The 19,874-nt window shown below is 45.7% G+C and overlaps 1 protein-coding gene across 3 annotated transcripts in view; it reads right to left on the bottom strand.

Annotated features, from left to right (window-relative positions):
* The window catches only part of herc3 (HECT and RLD domain containing E3 ubiquitin protein ligase 3), a 56,877-nt gene extending 39,714 nt beyond the window's left edge, over nucleotides 1–17,163 (bottom strand). The window contains exons 1-3 of one of the 3 annotated variants that reach the window (XM_023291473.3): nucleotides 17,050–17,163; nucleotides 14,800–15,151; nucleotides 1,959–2,118 (exon numbers count right to left, since the gene is read on the bottom strand). In XM_023291473.3, coding sequence (XP_023147241.2) covers nucleotides 1,959–2,118; nucleotides 14,800–15,022 — 383 coding nt within the window. In that variant the 5' untranslated portion in view covers nucleotides 15,023–15,151; nucleotides 17,050–17,163. The other 2 variants (XM_023291474.3, XM_023291476.3) reach the window with 2 other exon arrangements.
* Between the last annotated feature and the right edge of the window lie 2,711 nt (nucleotides 17,164–19,874).

Genomic DNA, 19,874 nt, shown 5'->3' with positions numbered 1-19,874 from the left:
GGGTACTGTATACATCTACAGTCCAGTTCATAAATATTTGGACCTTGACACAATTTTCAGCATTTCGACTCTGTACATCACCACAGCTTTGAAATCAAACAACCAAGATGTGCTTTAAATGCAGACGGTCACCTTTAATTTGAGAGCAATTACATCCAAATCAGGGCTCATCTAAACTGTGTTGTAATTCCTACAGCGTTCACCTGATTTGGATGTAAAGGTGAGCATCTGTACTTAAAGCACATCTTGATTGCTTTACTAAAAACCATTGTAGTGGTGACATCTACCAGACCAGCTGGATTAATATATGTCTACATCAGGCCCTTTCATTTCCTGGCTGTCTATAAGGAGTTTTGTAGTCCTGATTAAGTAGGAGACTGTTGTGCTTAACATTGGAGAGACATCAGTGTGGTTTTCCTTTTTTTCCTCATATTTTGTTAGTGCATATAAGGTACGTTTTTCTGATAGGTCTCCTATTGAGTTAAATCTTTCTTGTCTTTATTTGGTCTCTAAAAATCTCCATTACAAAATGAAACTGACGTACAGCAGCTTAACCACATTTACAACTGAGGCAGGCAGCATTGGACAAAGGCTCCACAATAATATTTCAACATAGTGTAATTCACACACCCTGAAAGGAAACTAGACATCTAACACCTACAAACTAGATGTCATCAGCCAATCATTGGTCTGTGAACCCAGAGCAGATGATTGTTTAAAGAGCAGCAGACAGTGAGAGTATGCCGGGGTGGCAGAAAGGGTTAGAGTCCTTTGAGTCAGGCTCAAGTCACGTTTGAAGCTGAAAGTTAGTGGTGAATTTCAGCCTGACGATTTCTGCATATTTGAACTTTCAGTACATGTCTGTACTTGTGTGGTTGGAGAGACAAAAAAGACGAGAGCTGGAGGAGGAAGGCAATATTTCACCATTTTCTGGGCTGAGTTGGGATTTTTTTTTCTTTTCTAGATTTCTGCCAACTCCAGCTTTACATCTTTTTCAAAAAAAAAAAATAAATAAATAACAAGCTATTTATTGCTCACACTACAAAACTGTCAGTATGGCTGTTTACATTCGCATTCAAATTTTACTTTCATTTAAAACAAAAACAATATTTTATTTGTGGTTGCAGGTACACCAAGATATAAGATCGGTCCCGATACCTACATTAATGCCTTAAGCCTTCTTATGAAAGAAGACAGTACACTTAACCCACACTTAATGCTCACTTCTCCTCATACCACATCCAAGACATGTAACAGACTTAAGTGTATCTGGCAATTCATCACAGTCTACTGCTGCACAATCGTCCAGGGGTTGGCATTAGTGCATTATATATAGGCTGTTTTTAAGGCCAAAAATAATCAACAGACATTACAAAGTTCTCGATTCAGCGTGAATAATAATAATGCTCATGTCCAAATACACGTTTATGAACAAACCTGCACAAACCCTGTTATCAACAATCTGTTCTTTTTCATGAGACTGATAAGAATAACACTGCATCTGACACTGTCAATATAAATATCAAATATCATGATATTGAACATTTTTTCAGACAGATACCATTCAAAATAATGTATTTTCAATACCTCCAATACCTTTCCATACAGTAATTCAGTTTAGGCTCCTTTCAGGTCCTGAATCTGTTTTTCCCTGTCATCTCATTGTAACTATAATACAGCTGATGCTATTTGTTTCAACAAATCATCTTAGCTTGATGTACAGAATTTGTATTTGCAGGAATTGTCCAGAGCCAAGTGTCTCACGTCTTCCTCTGATAAACCTCTGCATGCTGTCAGTGTTAACAGGCACTCTGAACTGCGGCAGTTACCGGAAATTCATCACATAAGTAGCAGACAATTGACTACTTGCAAATACCACAAGTGTGGGTTTTGGTGTGGGTGCTTCTGCTCTTTCAGGCTGAAAGCTTCAACTCCTCGATGATGCACTACACAGTCACCTTGGGATTCGAACAGCCGCCTCCACAGTCCCCAGGCCGAGCTGTCCCCCTTCACTCGCTCCCCAGGCAAACACTTGACCTTGCTCATTCACTGCCATCGAATGGGCCCGACCACACGATACCATTGTTATCTTCTGTGTATCCAGAGCCCCTACCAGCTCTGTGAAGAGAAAAAAACCTGCCAGACTATAGCTGATGTAAGCATGTACAGCCTTGAATCAGGAGTGTGCGTGCTGTATGAATTTACATTTGCTGATTCAAGCCTTTTTATTTATGAGCACTTGCCTGGAACATGATTCTGATTCAAAACTGAACATTTTACTCATCAAAATTCAATTCAGTTTTATTTATATAGCACCAATTACAGTTCAGATTGTCTCAAGACACTTTACAGAATCCATATGCCTGAACCCCTAGAGCAAGCCCTAAGGCAGGGGTGTCATATTTATTTTAGTTCAGGGGCCACATGCAGCCCAATCTGATCTCAAGTGGGCTGGACCAGTAAAATCACAGCATAATAACCTATAAATAATGACAACTCCAAATATTTCCCTTTGTTTCAGTGCAAAAAAGTCCATCCTGAAAATGTTCACATTTAATTAACCATCTTTAACCTGAAATTTTTTAAGAAAAATAAGTGCAATTTCAACAATACTATCCCTCAATTTATCATTTATGCATTACAACTTACAGATCACAGTTTATCTACAAAAGGTACAAAACATTTAGTCGCAGGTATCTGGAACTGAACGACATAGTATTTTATTTCATGATCGAAACAACTTGTCAAGATCGAGAAATTATTTTAAATTTACATTCATTTTCACATCTGTGTACTAATCCTGACCACTTGAACTGGCTCACTATTAAGGAGGAAGGTTAAAGTCGTCCCCCTGCCTTGTAAATATAGAAAATTTCTACATAAAAAATACATAAAAGTTGTCTCGGTGCATGAACAATAAAAACCAAACTGTCATACTGAAGCTGCTGACTGACATTATAGTGCACAATGTTCAATGTCTTTAAATATTTTCACAGTAAGTATTCATTTTCACCTCTGTCATTTTTACACTTTGCCAAGTTCGCCAAGATTAAACCCTCTGGAGGGCCGATTTTGCTCCGCAGGCCTTATGTTTGACACCCTGCCCTAAGACGACAGTCTACTTTTTGTCTTTTCACTTGTAGACCTACAAAATCCAAATGGTATGTCATTTTCGTTTTCCGATTTGTTCAAGTAGAGAGCATTCATAGCGCCCTCATGGACCCAACCTACATGAGGCATTTGGTTTGGGTGTCAACAGAACAATCTCATCTTTTCCACAGTCAAAACTTAAAATCACCCACAACAAAAATAGGCATGTGTTGTACATATCAAAACACTGGCCCCTGAGATTCAGAGGATTGTAACACAATATACACAGGAAAAAAATGTCACCTATGTTTTAATACAGTAGGAAGCATGTGTGAAGAGGACATGTGGAGCAGAAAATGAGAAACTATGAAGTTGGTGCACTAGTTTCCTGAGTGGCTTCCTGCTGTGGAGCACAGTAACAAAGGTGAACTGTGTTAGACAAATTATACATACACAATAAAGCTGATAATGTGGTTTCAGTGGGGCTTACACTACACCATGATTTCAAAAGGTTAACATGGTTGATAAAGCCTACAAACCAAAACATAATTGTGTCGAGTTCCAATACTTATGCACTGTGTGGGATATTTAGATAGTTTCTCTCCTGTTTGTCAATAAAGCTTTTCAGGTTCACCCACATGCCTAAACAAAGTAACATGCAACACAAACTTCCACCCACCCATTAATACAATACAAACCCATTACTGTTTACAACCACTACATTTTGGACAAAAAATGTGTATATGCTAGGACAAGGAAATGGAAAAGTTATCTTTGCGTGTGTATTCCACATCTGCAGTCATCTAATAATAATAATAATAATAATAAATTTTATTTATAAAGCGCTTTTCCAAAAACTCAAAGACGCTGTACATAAAATACAATAAGATAAAACAAAACTGTTAATTAAAATCAATAGATAGTAAAACAAGTTCAAGATAAAATACAGAATCACTTAAGGAAAGCAGATCTAAAAAGGTGAGTCTTTAAAAGGGATTTAAATGTGGTGAGGTTGGTGCAGTCACGGAGGGCATGGGGGAGTGAGTTCCAGAGTGTGGGGGCGGCAATGGCGAAGGCTCTGTCCCCCCAATGTCGCCGGCTGGTCCTGTGCGGGATGGAAAGGAGGTTTGTGTGGGAGGAGCGGAGATTCCTGGGGGGGGTGTAGGGGAGGAGCAAATCGGTAAGGTAAGAGGGGGCAAGATTATGGATGGACTTGAAGGTGAGGAGAAGCAGTTTGTACTGGATGCGGTGTGAAATGGGGAGCCAATGGAGGTTCTGCAGGACGGGGGTGATATGGTCGTGAGAACAGGTTCGGGTGAGGAGTCGGGCAGCAGAGTTTTGAATGAGTTGAAGTTTATTGAGAACTTTGGAGGTGGAGCCGAAGAGAATGCTATTGCAGTAGTCAAGGCGGGAAGTGACGAAGGCATGAATGAGGGTTTCAGCGGCTGAGAAGGAGAGGAAGGGGCGGAGACGGGCGATGTTGCGGAGATGGAAATAGGCAGTTTTGGTGATCTGATTAATGTGGGGTTCAAAAGTGAGGTTGCTGTCAAATATCACACCGAGGTTGCGGATGTGAGCAGAAGGAGATAGGGTGGTGTTATCAATGGTAATGGGGGGGGTGGGGAAATGGTGTGAGTGATTTAGGTCCAATAAAGATGAGATCAGTCTTGTCGCAGTTTAGCAGGAGAAAATTTTTCCTCATCCAGGATTTAATGTCGGCCAAGCAGCTGGAGAGAGAGGGGAGGGTGGTGGTGGCGGTGGTGTTGGTGGAGATGTAGAGTTGGATATCGTCGGCGTAGCAATGGAAGTGTAGGTTGTGGCGGCGGATGATGTTGCCGAGGGGGAGGAGGTACAGGATAAAGAGGAGGGGGCCAAGGACTGATCCTTGAGGGACACCATGGGACAGGGGGGGCGGTGGCGGATGTGCAGTTGTTGACCTTGATGAATTGTTGTCGATTTGTGAGATATGATGTGAACCAGGTGAGGGCGGTGCCGGTGATGTTAATGGAGGATTGAAGGCGGGACAGGAGGATGGAGTGATTGATTGTGTCAAATGCTGCAGAGAGGTCGAGAAGAATGAGGATGGTGACTTGTCCAGAGTCTGAGGAGAGGAGGAGATCGTTGGTGACCTTGAGGAGAGCAGTTTCAGTGCTGTGATGAGAGCGGAATCCGGATTGAAAGGTTTCATACAGGTTGTTGGAGGTGAGATGAGTTTTCAACTGGGCAGCGACGACACGTTCTAATGTTTTGGATAAGAAGGGGAGGTTGGAGATGGGCCGGAAGTTGTGAGGGGAGGTTGGATCCAAACCAGGTTTTTTGAGGATGGGGGAGACAGAGGCGAGCTTGAGGGGTGAGGGGACACAGCCAGTACTGAGGGAAGTGTTGATGATGTTAGAGATGAGGGGGGGAGATAACAGGGAGGCAGTTTTTGAGGAGGTCAGTGGGGATGGGGTCCAGGCAGGATGTGGAGTTTTTAGTTCCAGTGATGAATTTGGGCAGGTCCAGGGGGGGAAACGGGCGAGAAGTGGGCCAGGGGGGGAAAGTTCAGAGGGTTTGGTGGAGGAGAGGGGGGATCAAGTGAGGTGGGAGAGGTGACAAGGCTGCTGTGGATGGAGATGATTTTGTTATGGAAAAAAGAGAGGAATAGGTTGCACTTGTCAGTGGTGAACGAGTTTGAGACGGTGTCCGGGGGGGGCAAGGAGTTTATTGACAGTTGAGAAGAGGGACTTGGGGTTGTTGGAGCTGGTATTGATCAGGTCAGAGTAGAAAGTGGACCGTGCAGATTTCAGGGCGTCTTTGTATTGTTGGAGGAAGTCGGAGTAGGCTTGACGGTGAACTGTCAGGTTTGTTTTCTTGACAAGACGTTCCAGCTGTCGTTTATGGGCTTTCATGCGGTGGAGTTCGGGGGTGTACCATGGAGCAGAGTGGGAGAAAGTGACTAATTTGGATTTGAGGGGAGCAAGCTGATCAAGACAGGAAGAGAGAGTATGATTATAGTGGTTGATGAGGTCAGTGGGGTTATTGATTGATGGGGGAGGGGAGATGGACAATGCAGTGGTCAGTGAGGCGGAGAATACAGAGGGGGAGAGTGATCTAGTGTTTCTAAAAAAGATTGTCCGTTTTTCCTTGGGCAGGGGGGTGGGGAGGCTGATGTCCATAGTTATTGCTAGGTGGTCAGAGATGGAGAGATGACAGCTGGAGATATTTAGGACTGTAAGACCAGAGGAGCAGACCAGATCGAGGATGTGTCCATGGTTGTGGGTGGGGAAATTGACATGCTGGGTGAGGTTGAGTGATTGTAGGAGGTCTAGGAAGTCAGAGGCAGATTTACTGTGAAGGTTGTCCATGTGAAAGTTGAAGTCACCAAGGATGAGGACTGATGGAGATGTAGCTAATAGCTGGGTGGCAAAGTGGGAAAAGTCAGGGAGAAATGAGGGGTTTGGTTTAGGTGGGCGGTAAATGATAGCAGTGACCATTGGGGTGGGACCGGGTAATTTAAAAACAAGGTGTTCAAAGGAGGGGGAGGCAGGGATGGAAAGTGGGATGGTTGTGAAGACCTGTTTGTGGATGACTGCGATGCCGCCTCCTCGACCTTCTGGGCGGGGTGAGTTGAGGTACGTGTATCCGGAGGGAGTGGCTTGGTTGAGTGGGTAGAAGTCCAGTGGTTTGTGCCATGTTTCGGTTAGACAGAGGAAGTCCAGTTTATTGTCCAGGATGAATAATTGTAGAATGGGGCCTTTGCTGGTGACGGAGCGGGTGTTGAAGAGGGCAAAGTTCAGGTGAAGTGTGGATGTGTGATTAGGGGAGGGCTTCTGGGGACAAGGCTGTGAGGTCCGTGGAAGTGGGCGAAGGTTAGCAAAATGGCAGTTTCTGAGGGAGGGCTGCCGAGGTTGTCTGAAGCTGATGATGGTGGGGATTTGGCAGCTAGTTGAATTCTGGTAGAGCCGGGGTGACGGGCAGGGGGAGCCAGAGGGGGGAGGCAGTGGGTGTGCTGGAGGGGAAGATGGGGGGAGTTCCAGGTGGGGACAGAGGGGGGCGCTGTAGCTGGGAGGCGGTTCAGTGGAGCGTGAAGAAGAGATGGATGTAAACACTGGCACTAGTCAGTCTGAAGTGTGGACGGTGTATTGGATATTTGAGACTAAAAGTGATCTGCCGGACCTGTTTGGATGAATGCCATCACTGTTAAAATATTCTGGCCTGTTCCAGAAACAGTTAAAATTGTCAATAAAGTTAATTCTGCTGGCACAGCAGAACGAGCTAATCCAGGTGTTCAGGGCTGAGCAGTCTGCTGAAGCGCTCAGAACTGTTGTTCACCATTGGTAGGGGCCCGCTAATAAAAATAGACTTTCCGCAGTCTTTCAGTAAGTCCGTCAGATATTGAAAATCACGTTTTGTCTGCTCAGACTGGGGGCGCGCTGTGTCGTTGCAGCCGACGTGAAGGATAATGCGGTGTACAGAGGAGGGGAGTGAGCGGAGAACGGAAGGAATTTTAACAGCGATATCTGCAGCTGTAGCACCGGGGAATGACAGTGTGATAGCGTTAAAGAACCTGATGCCTCTCATGATACTGTCGCCAATGATGAGCGTAGTGGGGGCGAAGAGTGGGGCAAGTGGTGGACGGGAGGTTGTGAACTTACGGGAGAGGTGGAGTGGAGGGCTTCCAGCTGAGGTTGCGTCGGGGCTGGTGTGCAGAGGAGCCGCCGCGGGTGCCAGCTGTCCCTGTGGCTCGGTGTCGGTAAGGGGGGAGGTGATGGTGGAGCGATGGAAACGCAGCGATGAGGAGTCTACAAACTCGCGTTGTAGACAGCTGCTATGATGGTCCAAATCTTTGCCGACGGACCCGGCGGAGTGGCGGCGAACCGCGTCCCGCAGCAGACGTCGTCGGGAGGTTGCGGAGGATATCCGGGTTTGGGACCGCTGGGTTTGTTGCTCTCCGGAGGAGGACCGAGTGCTGCCGGTCGCCCGCGGAGGGGAGACCCTGCAGGTGGAGCCAGGCTGAGCCCGGGGGCCACCGCACGTTTGCGCGGAGGTGGTCTTTGCGCCGGCGTCCAGCGGCGACCGGGAGGTAGCCGCCCCCGATGAGGAGGCCGATCCGCAGCGTTGGACGTCGGGGGGTCCAGAGCCTTTGGCGGTCCGTCGGCTGTTCGGATGGGAGCCGTAGAGGCTCCGGCAGCTGGCAGGTTGGAGGAAGAGGAGGCGTCGCCGCCGATCAGCGTCGCCGCCGGGTTGGCGGGCCGGGGCTTGGCCGGTAGGGACAGAGCCGCAAAGCTGATGAGATTTGGTCGGGCCGGGGAGACGGTGTGGTCGTTGCAGCTGCTTCTGCCACGAATGACAACCTCGGACCAGGATGGATGTCGGTTTGGAGTTGAGCAGGACGAGGGCCGAGGGCTGACGGGGACCCACGGGAGGGTGTCGTGGAGGGAGGACTGGACTGAAGCGAGGTAGCGGGACTGCTTGCAGGCGACGTTCATGTAGGAGGTGAGTATATCTGATTTGATTTTTAGCTCCTCGGTTAGACGACGGATGTCTGCCTTCAGGCGGATGATGGTTGTGTTGGCTGCATCTAGATCAGAGGTGTGGGGGGCGGACAAGGAAGTGGTGTCCGGTGGAGAGTCCCTGGCTGTGTCCGCCATGTCCCTGGCTTCCGAAAGAACTAAACAGTGAACTAGGTTTGTTTCTGTGGTGCTATAGAGCCCTAATCTGCTGCTGTTAGCATCCAAACACTGTAACACACCGACGTGATTGAGCCACCGCAGCTAGCTAGCCGCTGCTGATAGCCACTGTCCGTTAGCAGTTAGCTGCGGTTAGCCTCTGACCGGCGGCTCCGTCCAAGTCTGAATGTTCTTTACAAGGTGGTTTACGCTCAAAGTCTTTTCATCAGAAGGTGTAGCTTTGTACAAAAATAAAAATCTGTCAAAAGTCTGTCACGGCAGGACAAGGAGTTTGTCTCGCTGCGACTAATAGTAATGTGGGAGCGGGAGCCCGACAAAACACGTCCTTCCACATCTGCAGTCATCTAATAATAATAATAATAATAATAAATTTTATTTATAAAGCGCTTTTCCAAAAGCTCAAAGACGCTGTACATAAAATACAATAAGATAAAACAAAACTGTTAATTAAAATCAATAGATAGTAAAACAAGTTCAAGATAAAATACAGAATCACTTAAGGAAAGCAGATCTAAAAAGGTGAGTCTTTAAAAGGGATTTAAATGTGGTGAGGTTGGTGCAGTCACGGAGGGCATGGGGGAGTGAGTTCCAGAGTGTGGGGGCGGCAATGGCGAAGGCTCTGTCCCCCCAATGTCGCCGGCTGGTCCTGTGCGGGATGGAAAGGAGGTTTGTGTGGGAGGAACGGAGATTCCTGGGGGGGTGTAGGGGAGGAGCAAATCGGTAAGGTAAGAGGGGGCAAGATTATGGATGGACTTGAAGGTGAGGAGAAGCAGTTTGTACTGGATGCGGTGTGAAATGGGGAGCCAATGGAGGTTCTGCAGGACGGGGGTGATATGGTCGTGAGAACAGGTTCGGGTGAGGAGTCGGGCAGCAGAGTTTTGAATGAGTTGAAGTTTATTGAGAACTTTGGAGGTGGAGCCGAAGAGAATGCTATTGCAGTAGTCAAGGCGGGAAGTGACGAAGGCATGAATGAGGGTTTCAGCGGCTGAGAAGGAGAGGAAGGGGCGGAGACGGGCGATGTTGCGGAGATGGAAATAGGCAGTTTTGGTGATCTGATTAATGTGGGGTTCAAAAGTGAGGTTGCTGTCAAATATCACACCGAGGTTGCGGATGTGAGCAGAAGGAGATAGGGTGGTGTTATCAATGGTAATGGGGGGGTGGGGAAATGGTGTGAGTGATTTAGGTCCAATAAAGATGAGATCAGTCTTGTCGCAGTTTAGCAGGAGAAAATTTTTCCTCATCCAGGATTTAATGTCGGCCAAGCAGCTGGAGAGAGAGGGGAGGGTGGTGGTGGCGGTGGTGTTGGTGGAGATGTAGAGTTGGATATCGTCGGCGTAGCAATGGAAGTGTAGGTTGTGGCGGCGGATGATGTTGCCGAGGGGGAGGAGGTACAGGATAAAGAGGAGGGGGCCAAGGACTGATCCTTGAGGGACACCATGGGACAGGGGGGCGGTGGCGGATGTGCAGTTGTTGACCTTGATGAATTGTTGTCGATTTGTGAGATATGATGTGAACCAGGTGAGGGCGGTGCCGGTGATGTTAATGGAGGATTGAAGGCGGGACAGGAGGATGGAGTGATTGATTGTGTCAAATGCTGCAGAGAGGTCGAGAAGAATGAGGATGGTGACTTGTCCAGAGTCTGAGGAGAGGAGGAGATCGTTGGTGACCTTGAGGAGAGCAGTTTCAGTGCTGTGATGAGAGCGGAATCCGGATTGAAAGGTTTCATACAGGTTGTTGGAGGTGAGATGAGTTTTCAACTGGGCAGCGACGACACGTTCTAATAATGTTTTGGATAAGAAGGGGAGGTTGGAGATGGGCCGGAAGTTGTGAGGGGAGGTTGGATCCAAACCAGGTTTTTTGAGGATGGGGGAGACAGAGGCGAGCTTGAGGGGTGAGGGGACACAGCCAGTACTGAGGGAAGTGTTGATGATGTTAGAGATGAGGGGGGAGATAACAGGGAGGCAGTTTTTTGAGGAGGTCAGTGGGGATGGGGGTCCCAGGCAGGATGTGGAGTTTTTAGTCCAGTGATGAATTTGGGGCAGGTCCAGGGGGGAAGAACGGGCGAGAAGTGGGCCAGGGGGGGAAAGTTCAGAGGGTTTGGTGGAGGAGAGTGGGGGATCAAGTGAGGTGGGAGAGGTGACAAGGCTGCTGTGGATGGAGATGTATTTTGTTATGGAAAAAAGAGAGGAATAGGTTGCACTTGTCAGTGGTGAACGAGTTTGAGACGGTGTCCGGGGGGCAAGGAGTTTATTGACAGTTGAGAAGAGGGACTTGGGGTTGTTGGAGCTGGTATTGATCAGGTCAGAGTAGAAAGTGGACCGTGCAGATTTCAGGGCGTCTTTGTATTGTTGGAGGAAGTCGGAGTAGGCTTGACGGTGAACTGTCAGGTTTGTTTTCTTGACAAGACGTTCCAGCTGTCGTTTATGGGCTTTCATGCGGTGGAGTTCGGGGTGTACCATGGAGCAGAGTGGGAGAAAGTGACTAATTTGGATTTGAGGGGAGCAAGCTGATCAAGACAGGAAGAGAGAGTATGATTATAGTGGTTGATGAGGTCAGTGGGGTTATTGATTGATGGGGGAGGGGAGATGGACAATGCAGTGGTCAGTGAGGCGGAGAATACAGAGGGGGAGAGTGATCTAGTGTTTCTAAAAAAGATTGTCCGTTTTTCCTTGGGCAGGGGGGTGGGGAGGCTGATGTCCATAGTTATTGCTAGGTGGTCAGAGATGGAGAGATGACAGCTGGAGATATTTAGGACTGTAAGACCAGAGGAGCAAACCAGATCGAGGATGTGTCCATGGTTGTGGGTGGGGAAATTGACATGCTGGGTGAGGTTGAGTGATTGTAGGAGGTCTAGGAAGTCAGAGGCAGATTTACTGTGAAGGTTGTCCATGTGAAAGTTGAAGTCACCAAGGATGAGGACTGATGGAGATGTAGCTAATAGCTGGGTGGCAAAGTGGGAAAAGTCAGGGAGAAATGAGGGGTTTGGTTTAGGTGGGCGGTAAATGATAGCAGTGACCATTGGGGTGGGACCGGGTAATTTAAAAACAAGGTGTTCAAAGGAGGGGGAGGCAGGGATGGAAAGTGGGATGGTTGTGAAGACCTGTTTGTGGATGACTGCGATGCCGCCTCCTCGACCTTCTGGGCGGGGTGAGTTGAGGTACGTGTATCCGGAGGGAGTGGCTTGGTTGAGTGGGTAGAAGTCCCAGTGGTTTGTGCCATGTTTTCGGTTAGACAGAGGAAGTCCAGTTTATTGTTCCAGGATGAATAATTGTAGAATGGGGCCTTTGCTGGTGACGGAGCGGGTGTTGAAGAGGGCAAATGTTCAGGTGAAGTGTGGATGTGTGATTAGCGGGAGAGGTCTTCTGGGGACAAGGCCTGTGAGGTCCGTGAAGTGGGCGAAGAGTTAGCAAAATGGCAGTTTCTGAGGGAGGGCTTGCCGAGGTTGTCTGAAAGCTGATGATGTGTGGGGATTTTGGCAGCTAGTTGAATTCTGGTAGAGCCGGGGTGACGGGCAGGGGGAGCCCAGAGGGGGGAGGCAGTGGGTGTGCTGGAGGGGAAGATGGGGGAGTTCCAGGTGGGGACAGAGGGGGGGCGCTGTAGCTGGGAGGCGGTTCAGTGGAGCGTGAAGAAGAGATGGATGTAAACACTGGCACTAGTCAGTCTGAAGTGTGGACGGTGTATTGGATATTTGAGACTAAAAGTGAATCTGCCGGACCTGTTTGGATGAATGCCATCACTGTTAAAATATTCTGGCCCTGTTCCAGAAACAGTTAAAATTGTCAATAAAGTTAATTCTGCTGGCACAGCAGAACGAGCTAATCCAGGTGCTTCAGCTGAGCAGTCTGCTGAAGCGCTCAGAACTGTTGTTTCACCATTGGTAGGGGCCCGCTAATAAAAATAGACTTTCCGGCAGTCTTTCAGTAAGCTCCGTCAGATATTGAAAATCACGATTTTGTCTGCTCAGACTGGGGGCAGCGCTGTGTCGTTGCAGCCGACGTGAAGGATAATAGCGGTGTACAGAGGAGGGACTTGTAGCGTGGGGTGCGGAGAACGCGAAGGAATTTTAACAGCGATATCTGCAGCTGTAGCCACCGGGGGAATGACAGTGTGATAGCGTTAAAGAACCATGATGCCTCTCATGATACTGTCGGCCAATGATGAGCGTAGTGGGGGCGAAGGAGTGGGGCAAGTGGTGGACGGAGGTTGTGAACTTACAGGAGAGGTGGAGTGGAGGGCTTCCAGCTGAGGTTGCGTCGGGGCTGGTGTGCAGAGGAGCCGCCGCGGGTGCCAGCTGTCCCTGTGGCTCGGTGTCGGTAAGGGGGGAGGTGATGGTGGAGCGATGGAAACGCAGCGATGAGGAGTCTACAAACTCGCGTTGTAGACAGCTGCTATGATGGTCCAAATCTTTGCCGACGGACCCGGCGGAGTGGCGGCGAACCGCGTCCCGCAGCAGACGTCGTCGGGAGGATGCGGAGGATATCCGGGTTTGGGACCGCTGGGTTTGTTGCTCTCCGGAGGAGGACCGAGTGCTGCCGGTCGCCCCGCGGAGGGGAGACCCTGCAGGTGGAGCCAGGCTGAGCCCGGGGGCCACCGCACGTTTGCGCGGAGGTGGTCTTTGCGCCGGCGTCCAGCGGCGACCGGGAGGTAGCCGCCCCCGATGAGGAGGCCGGCTGATCCGCAGCGTTGGACGTCGGGGGGTCCAGAGCCTTTGGCGGTCCGTCGGCTGTTCGGATGGGAGCCGTAGAGGCTCCGGCAGCTGGCAGGTTGGAGGAAGAGGAGGCGTCGCCGCCGATGAGCGTCGCCGCCGGGTTGGCGGGCCGGGGCTTGGCCGGTAGGGACAGAGCCGCAAAGCTGATGAGATTTGGTCGGGCCGGGGAGACGGTGTGGTCGTTGCAGCTGCTTCTGCCACGAATGACAACCTCGGACCAGGATGGATGTCGGTTTGGAGTTGAGCAGGACGAGGGCCGAGGGCTGACGGGGACCCACGGGAGGGTGTCGTGGAGGGAGGACTGGACTGAAGCGAGGTAGCGGGACTGCTTGCAGGCGACGTTCATGTAGGAGGTGAGTATATCTGATTTGATTTTTAGCTCCTCGGTTAGACGACGGATGTCTGCCTTCAGGCGGATGATGGTTGTGTTGGCTGCATCTAGATCAGAGGTGTGGGGGGCGGACAAGGAAGTGGTGTCCGGTGGAGAGTCCCTGGCTGTGTCCGCCATGTCCCTGGCTTCCGAAAGAACTAAACAGTGAACTATGTTTGTTTCTGTGGTGCTATAGAGCCCTAATCTGCTGCTGTTAGCATCCAAACACTGTAACACACCGACGTGATTGAGCCACCGCAGCTAGCTAGCCGCTGCTGATAGCCACTGTCCGTTAGCAGTTAGCTGCGGTTAGCCTCTGACCGGCGGCTCCGTCCAAGTCTGAATGTTCTTTACAAGGTGGTTTACGCTCAAAGTCTTTTCATCAGAAGGTGTAGCTTTGTACAAAAATAAAAATCTGTCAAAAGTCTGTCACGGCAGGACAAGGAGTTTGTCTCGCTGCGACTAATAGTAATGTGGGAGCGGGAGCCCGACAAAACACGTCCTTCCGTCAGCCGACATCACGTGGTTTATGTCTGCATAGCAGACATAAAAAAAACTACTGGACTTGCTCAGACATGCAAGGGACATTTCATTGCATATTTATGAAGCTTCCCCAGTTTTACACAAAAGATTGAGCTAGAAACTGTGCATGTGTGTGTGTGTTAAAAAACAAGCTACTATGGGTTATTCTATTCTACTTGAGCTTTTGAGATTTTAACAAAAAATCGTTTAAAAATACCGTTGACCAAACATGATGAAGCACATTTTTATGAGACCACCAGTTCAATCACTGTGACTATAGCCAGGCTGCACAAACCACCCACGTCATTTTCATCCACATTCTTAAACATGTTGGGTAACTTTCCACACCCACTTAAGCATCGCAGCAGGATGATGCAGTCCAGAAGCTTTAATGATTAACCAGGTCAGTGAATCCGGTGACCAAACTGATGTCTTACCTGGGGAAGGCCCTGCTTTGTCATGCCCCAGTTGCCCACAGCTGTTGGCACCACATGTGTACACACTACCATCGTGCAGCAGGAAAATCGAGTGTTGCGCTCCACAGGCGACATCTTTCAGTCCCCTGCCACTGAACACTTGACAGTTCCTTGGCTCAAACACTGGGTTCCTTTCCACACCAACACCCAACTGCCCATCCTTGGCATTCCCCCAGCACAGCATGTTGGTGAAGGGAGAGGAAATGAGCACCAATTTGAAGAGGCAGAGACAGTGACGGCCAGATGGAGGAAGACAGATAATGCTCAAGCTTGAGAGCAGGCCCGCTTTCTCCTCTTCATGTAAATTCCAACCCTGAAAGAAACCAAAATGAGCTCCATTAAGTCATCTTTTTTCATTAGGGATGCATGCTGATCACCGTGCTCCATGTGTGAATCCTGACGATGCTTCAAGAATGAAGTCAGGATGAGTTTAGAGGCGGGTCTGACAGTGTGTGAGAGTGATGTAAGCACTTTGACATGGGAACAGGACGAGGGTTTAAATAAACACTGTCAGTGTAATCCTAGCTTAAGCAGCTCCACGTAGTCCCGCCTTAATGTCCATCAACTCACAGTACATGCATGTTACTCCGTGAGTTAGCTATAGATTAACACAAAGGAATAGCAAAGAAAAAAATCCAACATAAAGACCAGAGATGATAATGGTCGCATGAGACTCTTCTATGCATATCGTATACACTACCATTCAAAAGTTTGGGGTCACCCAAACAATTTCATGTTGTCCATGAAAGCTCACACTTTTATTCATGTGCTAACATAATTGCACAAGGGTTTTCTAATCATCAATTAGCCACTTAGCTAACACAATGTAGCATTATAACACAGGAGTGATGGTTGCTGGAAATGTTCCTCTGTACACCTATGTAGATATTACATTAAATATCAGCCGTTTCCAGCTAAAATAGTCATTTACCACATTAACAATGTCTAGACTGCATTTCTGATTAATTTAATATTATCTCCATTAAAAAAATGTTTTTCTTTCAAAAATAAGGACAACTCTAAGTGACCCCAAACTTTTGAATGGTAGTGTATGGATCCATACTACATACCTTGAGCAAAATAATTATTATTTTTTTGTTTACCTACACTCAGTTGTCAGTTTATTGGGTGCACCAAGCTAAAAACTTATGCAACAGCAGTGCAACAAATCCTGCCTTCATGAAGATTAGAACGAGAGCTCAAACAATGTAATCTTAATATTTTTCACCATTTGCTTACATTTTATAGAACCAATTAATCAAGCCTGTTTTTGCAAGTTGCAATCCAAGCTAAAAAGTGTTTTTATAGTAAAACTCCTTTAAAACAAAGAGGGTAGACTAAATATTTGAATTACTTTTCTTTCTCTTTTTTGCGTGTTTTATTACTTCTTTACTGTGTATTGATTACCATTTTCACAGATCACTTCTTCTCTAATTGATTCCTGACTGTGATAAATGTTACATAAATAATTTTCATTAGCAGTACCAGTTTAGCTAGTAATAAAGCTACAACTCAATACAGCACAAGCCCTCAAATGACCATAAAGTTAGAATTCCTCCACAGTTTCAACAAAATTAGAATATTAGAACTTTAAAGAGGGGAGGTAGATTGCTGTATTGAACTACATTATTTAAATCAAGTTGGGTGGAAGAAAACACTGAATATGAACTACAGTGACCACACTAACCCCAACTAGCAAAAACTGCAGAAAATATTATAATTGGTAGCTTATATTAATTTACTGTAACACCCCAAAAGTGGCTTTGAACTGCCAGGGCACTGTTTTAATATACGATTATCTGTAGGCTATCATTAGTGGCAAACAATCTGAATTGGCTTGATATGAATTCCGTTCAGCTAGTAGCTAAGTTTAGCTCTATGTGGACTGTAAACGGTCCAGCCCTTCTGTGTTCAACGTTGCATTCGCTTTCTGGCTTATGTCACATATAAACAGTCTGCAGCCTTAGTTCATTATCTCTACTGACATTGGCTAAGTTAGTTTGGCTGCGGAAGTAAAACAGGCAGTTTGATGACCCGCACGAGCCATGATAGTTAATAGCTAACTAACCTTAGCAGGCTAAAGCAGCGGTGACTTGTCAAGGCTTGCGGCAAAAAACAGAAACCGACCGAACAGCTCGTTGTTTACACTCTTCGCCAAAACAGTGTCGTAATAAAGGTGTGTTCGTGCGAAATCAAAACGGGGTGTTTTACCTTGACAGCTGCATTCTGAATCTGAGCGTCTCGTTTCGGTTCGGCAGCTCAGAAAACAAACGAGGAAGTACCACAAGCTGCACACGTCACCGAGCGTTACGGGCAGGACGAACATGATTGGTTGACCGACCAGGAAATGCGGATGTCACAACAAATTCTGTGACCCTTTATGGTCTATAATCTGTACAGTAAATGTGTTTTCAGTGTTTCTTACTGTGGCACATGCTTTTTTTTTTTTTTTTTTTTTAAAGATACTGTTGTAAATTTGTTGCCTCCATGGTTTTAAACAGTTGTGATAAAAGAAATTGAAGTGTAACTGTGTGCACAGCAGTGACTCAACATGCTGGTGTCTGGTAAAACCTATATTAGGTATATTTAATGTGATGAATCCGTTTATGGAAAAGACTTTGAAAACTCCCTCCACAGAAGCAGAAGACTTTCTATCGCTCTTTTCATGAGTAGTTACCCTGAAATTCCTTTACACAAAGAGGGTAGATTTAATATTTGAAATACTTTTCAGTGTTTTGCATGTGTTTCATTACCTCTTCACTGTATTTTATTTATTTATTTGATCAGGGACTATGCAATTAAAATAGATAACATCTGATGTCTTGCATATCGAGTGTATAGCGGTAAGCTAATTTTCAACTCCTGTCCCTGTTTGGGTTTTTCAGTAAAAGTAGACAGAGGACCAACAACACCGATAAAAACAGCACAGACAACATTATAAACTACATTACACACACAACATTACACACACACACACAATCTACAGTCACTCAGAACATTCTTGTTTTTCTTTCAGCCAATACTGAGTTTTTGCTGTAAAAATTTTTAAATCTGCTAACATATTAAATTCATTTGGTAGTGCGTTCCAGATATGACAGCCTTTGATTAAAAGGCTGTCTGTCCAAATGTAGTTCTGCGTAGTTTTGCATTTGTTGTAGGTGGAGCTTCTGGTGACCCTGCTGCCATCCTGTCTTTGGATGAATCCACAGAGTGACTGAGGCGCTGACTTATTGAGGCATTTAAAGATAAATTTGATGAAACGAAGATTGATGAAGCTTTCAAAACATTTTTTCACATTGTACCATCTATTTGATTACAATTTTCACAATTCACATGACTTCTCTGAAAGATTCTGACTGATAAATGTTACATGAATAAACTTCATTAGCAGTACCAGTAAAACTAGTGATAAAGCAACCAGGAAGTGCAGACTCATGTTCTATGATCTGTAAATGTATTTTCAGTGTTTCTTACTGTGGCACATGATTTTATATATATATATATATATATATATATATATATATATATATATATATATATATTTATATATATATATATATATATATATATATATATATATATATATATATATATATATATATATATATATATATATATATATATCTTTTCTCATGTGACGAGTAAACTGAACTTCATGTGTAAACTAAACAAATGTAGAATAATCTTTAATACATTTATTTATTTTCATCATAGCATGCTCTCTTCCCATCATATTTCTGAAGGTGCATCTTTTTTGAGGTTGAAAATATTCTTGATGAAGCATGACAAAAAAATTATTTAGCTGAAGACGTAACAGTAAAAAGATGTGAATAAGCATGTAATTAGGCTGAAATATATGTCATGTAAAAAGAGAAAAAAATCTACTCCAATGCATCTTTCTTGATCCCACTGAGCTTAGTTACAAATAACAAGATTATCAGAATATTTATATGTGAATTATACATGGAAATATAGGAAAAGGTGGCTGAAAGCGTTGTCTTTGATGATTTTAGTCATTCAGTTGAGAGACAAAATTAGCTTCTCATGTTTTCAGAGAATTTTAATAAAACCTGTCAATGACTTTTTTTTAATGAATATTTATACAAAACACACAGACTGATAAACTTAACTATTAGATTCTCCACAGAATTTCATGTCTGGGAAGACAGACAAGATAGCTTACAGTTTAACAGTATCAATCAGCATAAATGAATTGGGTTAATTTACACACGTAATGGTGAACTCTAAATAAAAAATTCAATATAAATAGCCACGTCTTTGAAAGGCTGCTGAATTTTTCCAAATTACTATTTCTATTTTCTTTTATAAAATTACAAAATTTTTTTTAAAGGGGTAATTGTCAAAATATTTCCATTTTCTGTTCCTTTATACTTCTACTCTGTATTTCAGAGAAAGATTTTAGGTTATTTTGCAACACATTCAACATATCTACTTCAAAAATGTGATTTGTCATGTCAAACCACACAACAGCAAGCATTATAAACACTGGTTAAATAGCATAATTTGTTTTGGGCCATGCTTGAAATCACGATATTTATGAGTATGATAGCACACGTAAGTACAAAATTAATTCAGCTTATTTTGCCAAGTAACATTACGCAGCTCCAAGAGGACAGTTTTGCACTGTCAGTGGCCCCAGTTAAAAGTGGCCAGATCGAGTTCTAGTCCCAGTAACCTTAAATTCCACAGAGGAATCAGATTCCCCCTGAAACTAAATTAGTGCAACGTTCATCGGAGACGTAGGAGGTGAGCGGGTTGCGTTTCAACTATGAAGGGAATAAAAGCTGTGAACTGAGAAGAATTATATTGAAGAAATCCGCATATTTTCACTAACGACACAGAGCCCATCCTTATTAGATTCCTCCTCTGACTGGTTGCAGAGGACTGAAGTTGTGCTTAATGATTGGTCCACACAGCTGTCAATAGTCATTCCATCGACCAATCATATGCAGAGTTTGCGGGGCGTCAAAGTAGGCGTAGACTTTTGCAGCCTCCTGATTGGTGCGGTCACATGA

The sequence above is a fragment of the Amphiprion ocellaris genome, chromosome 4, assembly GCF_022539595.1.
Source record: "Amphiprion ocellaris isolate individual 3 ecotype Okinawa chromosome 4, ASM2253959v1, whole genome shotgun sequence".
Classification (NCBI taxonomy): domain Eukaryota; kingdom Metazoa; phylum Chordata; class Actinopteri; family Pomacentridae; genus Amphiprion; species Amphiprion ocellaris.
Note: the sequence above shows the minus strand (reverse complement) of the source record. Positions and strands in the feature narration are given on the sequence as shown.